The sequence below is a fragment of the Nansenia antarctica genome (genome assembly GCF_963989245.1).
Source record: "Nansenia antarctica genome assembly, chromosome: 9".
NCBI classification, from domain to species: domain Eukaryota; kingdom Metazoa; phylum Chordata; class Actinopteri; order Argentiniformes; family Microstomatidae; genus Nansenia; species Nansenia antarctica.
Window position 1 is genome coordinate 43,198,211 of NC_137679.1, and position 5,000 is coordinate 43,203,210.

At 48.8% G+C, this 5,000-nt stretch overlaps 1 protein-coding gene across 1 annotated transcript in view; it reads right to left on the reverse strand.

The window, feature by feature from the left end:
- The window catches only part of LOC308164787 (dedicator of cytokinesis protein 9-like), a gene marked incomplete at both ends in the record, with an annotated part of 93,727 nt that overhangs the window by 55,753 nt on the left and 32,974 nt on the right, over window positions 1-5,000 (reverse strand). The window contains 5 exon segments of the mRNA XM_080538815.1: window positions 69-209; window positions 639-713; window positions 1,434-1,489; window positions 2,283-2,457; window positions 4,929-5,000. The exon segment at window positions 4,929-5,000 is cut by the window's right edge and continues 63 nt beyond it. Of these exon segments, the coding sequence (XP_080394941.1) occupies window positions 69-209; window positions 639-713; window positions 1,434-1,489; window positions 2,283-2,457; window positions 4,929-5,000 (519 nt within the window).

Here is a 5,000-nt window from a genome sequence, read left to right on the forward strand (position 1 = left end):
TCGTTCTCCAGCACACAGCCCTGTCTGCCTGTCTCTCTGTCTGTCTGCCTGCCTGCCCTCAGACGTACGTTAGTGGTGGGTCCCTCCTCGTTCTCAGACACGCAGGCCTGCAGGTTGAAGGAGAGGTCGTTGCAGGTCACCAGAAGTCTCTTGCCAAACTTCTCCTCAAACTGCCGCACATCCGGCTCGATGCCGGAGAAGTCCAGTTTCTATGGAGACACAGCGTGAGAGGTTAGTCAGAGGCTTACAAGGTCATTAACTCCAACAGAAAGAGCCGGAAATTACTATTAAGTGAGTGAAACATCTTGAGAAAATGTTTTAATGGGGCAGTGTGTCCAGACCTTTGTACTGTATAAGATTTGAATTGAACAAGATTGTCAGACTTAACCATTTTTAGAGGGGGCAGAAATGCTTTGAGCTACACTTTATGCATAACAAAAGGACGTACAACATTTTTGTACATTGGTTCTTCCACACGGTTGAAATGGGTTTAATGAACACAAATGATCTTCTTCGATTAAACACATTTTAATCATGAGGAAATGATGTACACAGTTTTTTTATGGATCCAAAGGCCTTTTGTTCAGTGTGTATTGTGTTCTATTTGACACTTTTCAGTCAGGCAGTGGTGTGGTCACCTGTGTTTCGGGGTCCAGGGTGAACAGCTTCAGGCGGGTCTCACTCCTCATCTTAGACTCGATGTCCCTGGCCGTCTGAGGACAGAGAGGAACGCACACACACACACACACACACACACACACACACACACAGGATTACTGATGGATGGCATAATGGTTATTAATGAGCGTGTGTGTGTGCGTGTGTGTGTGTGTGTGGTGTGTGTGTGTGTGTGTGTGTGTGTAAGTGTGTGTCATGAAGTTGAAGGCTGAGAGGGTCTAGGCTGAGACAGAGAACATCCGCAGCCTCAGGAACCTCATCATACTGAAGGCTGAAGGTTGAAGGCTGCCACGTCTCATTCCTGTCGCAGCAGACACAGACCTCTTCTGGCCTCATCCGCTGTCACACACTGCTGAACCAGATGTCTCTGTGTGTGTGTGTGTGTGTGTGTGTGTGTGTCTGTGTGTGTGTGTGTGTGTGCGTGTGTGTGTGTGTGTGTGTCTGTGTGTGTGTGCGTCGGCCCAAGGCTGTCTCAGCTGCAGTCTCATCCTCACATCCATCTCCAGTCATCGTCTTCATCGAACCTCATCTCCAACCTCATCATCATCTCCTCCCTCATCCTCAGTTAAAGCTCATCCTCAACTCCATCCTCATCATCCTCCCTCATCCTCAGGTGAAGTCTGAGTACAGTACTGACACTGAGTCTGAGGTCGTCTACTACCTTCAGTAAAGCGGTGGCTGTGTTAGGATCTGGATGGAAACTGGCCTGAGACCAGTCTCTGTGTGATGACCAGGCCAGGCTCTGTTGTACGTACCTGGAACGTGTCCTGGAAACCTCCGGAAGAAAGGTCTGCTTTACCCAGCTCATCATCTGCAGGAGAGAAACCAACCAATCAGCTCTAAGAACTCACACTGCAAAAAGTCAATCTAAAGACTAAATATCATAAATCAAGGCGATATATGCTTGTTTGATGTCTGACTGCACTAGTTTTAAGACGTATTTTACTTATATTGGCAAGTGAAATTTACCCCGTTCTTGGCAGATTATTTTTATTATTTTAATTAACATTTCCCCCATTTGTATTGCTTTTTTCTTGTTTTTGAGAGTAAAAGTCAAAGTAGTGGAACTTCTGACAAGGGAGCGGGGAGGAAACCTCAAAACTCCAACAGAGTCGTCTTAAGGAACGTTCCAGATGTTTATTATGATAATATTATATTATAATGTAGAATATATTTGATTTACAAGAGAATCGCTGAGGGGAAAAGCATGGGTGGTCACCTCACACGTGCACACAGGCACTCTCAAACACACACACACACACACACACACACACACAAACACACACACACACACACAAGCCCACACACGACATCCACACACACGACATCCACACACACACACCCACACACAAGCCCGCCCACCCACAAACACCACACACCCAAACACCACACACACACACCCACACACACACACATACACTCACCCACCCACCAACACCCAAACCCACACACACACACACACACACACACACACCCCCAAACCCACACACACACCCACACCCCCCCCGACACACACACACACACGCATCCAAACCCACCCACACACCCCCCCACCCCACCCACCAACACCCAAATCCCCACACCCACACCTCCCCCCCCCCCACCGTCGTGCAGGTCTCCGTTCCTCTTCTCCTGCATGGCGATCTCGAAGCAGCTGTGCAGGATCTTGTTGAGCGTGCAGATCCACTCCTCCATCTCCGCCTCGCTGTCGGCCGCCAGCAGGTAGGTGCTCTTGTCCTGCATCTTCAGCTCGAAGGCGAAGCGACGCACCTTGCTGTTCTGAAACACCAGAGACCGAAACACAGACATTCACCTTGCTGTTCTGAAACACCAGAGACCAGACACAGACATTCACCTTGCTGTTCTGAAACACCAGACGTTAAAACACAGACGTTCACTTTCACTGTGGTACACCTTTATTTTGAAGGGAGGGGAAATCGGTGACACATAAAAACAAAACCGTATAACCCTCAACTTCAACCAGTCTCTCTGGTGTTCTACTTCTACCAGCCTCCCCTGGTGGTCTACCTCCCCCAGCCATCCGTCCGTCTGTCTGTCCCTCTCTCTCACTCCCTCCCTATCCCTCTCTCTCCCTCTCTCTGTCTCTCTCTCTGTCTCTCTCTCTGTCTGTCTCTCTGTCTCTCTCTCTGTCTGTCTCTCTGTCTCTCTCTCTGTCTCTCTCTCTGTCTGTCTCTCTGTCTCTCTCTCTGTCTCTCTCTTTGTCTCTCTCTCTCTGTCTCTCTCTCTGTCTCCCTCTCTGTCTCTCTCTCTGTCTCTCTCTCTGTCTCATTCACTGTTTTCAAAAAGCAACTGAAAGATTATTTAATTTCGTCATGAGCTGTTCATTTCATCTTGGTCCTGCGTTAACATTCTTAGTAATAGAATGGTTTTCTTTTCTTTCTTTTCTTTTTTCCCGTTAAATTCTTCATAACTTTTTTTCCTTTCCATGATTTTTGCTCTTATTTCTGGTTTTCTTTTCTAGATGTTTTTTTTTTGGTGCTATCCTACCATTTTGCCCCATGGATATGATTTTGTTTGTGGTTTCTTTTATCTTAGTTACATGTATTAAGTGTTCTTTGTGGTATATTGAACCTTGGCTATTGACGGGAGTGGAACTATGTACAAGCCTTCTGGGCTTCGTTCCCTCCTCGTCCAATCAAATTACTTGGTCCCTTTATGACGTTGAACCCAGTGTGTACTCCGGTGAATTTACGAACACAACGCTATGAATCCCATCTCTGGACACAGTGCATCTCTCTCTCTCTCTCTCTCTCTCTCTCTCTCTCTCTCTCTCTCTCTCTCTCTCTCTCTCTCTCTCTCTCTCTCTCTCTCTCTCTCTCTCTCTCTCTCTCTCTCTCTCTCTCTCTCTCTCTCTCTCTCTCTCTCTCTCCCTCTCTCCCTCTCTCTCTCTCTCTCTCCCTCTCTCCCCCCCATCCCTCCCCCTCTCTCTCTATAGGTGCAGTATTTACTGGTTGTCCTCATATGACCCCCTCTCCTCCTCCGCCTCTGCGCTGCACCAGTGAAACCACCCCTCCTCCTGTGTGTTTACTCAGGCCGTCGTAGTGCCGGCCTCCTGGGTCCTGCAGGGTATCGATTATTGATGTTGTACAAAGTGGCCGGTTAATGGGACTATCCAAACCTGACACACGCTAATACACGGGGGTCAGCTGAGGACTACAGCTGTTTTCTTTTTTGTTTAAAGTTGTTTTGTTGTGAGTCTGAGTGGGGGCAGTCGTCCCACTCGTATTTTTCCATTTTATTGGGTAGAGAGATAGTGGAGACAGACAGGAACGTAAGGAGGAGAGGGTGTGTCACAAGCAGGGCACGGGCCGGATTCGAACTCATGCCGACATGGGTGTGTGTGTGGATTGTAGAGCGCGGTGCTAGACCACTGGACCACCCCAGACCATGGTACTGCACCCCAGGCCATGGTGCTGCTAGACCACTGGACCACCCCAGGCCATGGTGCTAGACCATTGGACCACCCCAGGCCATGGTGCTAGACCATTGGACCACCCCAGGCCATGGTGCTAGACCACTGGACTACCCCAGGCCATGGTGCTAGACCACTGGACCACCCCAGGCCATGGTGCTAGACCACTGGACCACCCCAGGCCATGGTGCTAGACCATTGGACCACCCCAGGCCGTGGTACTAGACCACTGGACCACCCCAAACATAAGCCATTCGCTTTTATCCAAAGCGACTTACATTGCATTGAGTGCATACATTTTTCAGTATGGTCCCAGCGGGAATCGAACCCCCAACCTAAGCGTCGTTAGCGCCGTGCTCTACCAACTGAACCACAGAGGCTATTATGTTACTTAATAATAAGCTACCTGGGGTTGTAAGAAGCTAGCGTGTTATAGTAAGCTATCATGACATCCTCGGTCTAAATGCAGATGTGAAGTAGAGAGCAGCTGTATCAGAAGAGTACCTGAGCTTCCATTACGGTACCTCTCAGTCTAACCATCGCTAATGTATTCCTGCTTCATGATCAAAACACATATCAGGGCAGGAGGGGGTGAGGAAGCAAATTGGTGAGCAGACACTTTAGTTTCCTCATAGCATTTCATTGCTATACTTCTGATCCAACTGCTATGGAACGTATCTATCCAGCCCAACCGCTGAAAAAAGCCTTTTTTCCGTCCCAGTGTGATCAAAAGTAGCCCATTCGACGGTAACCCGCCCCATCTGGCAACCCTGACAACGCCCATTGTCGTTACCTAGACGACGCCCATTATCGTTACCTGGACAACGCCCATGCAGGAGTCCAGGAAGATGGTTCCTTTGGGCTCCTTGGAGGTCTTCTCATCCTTGTA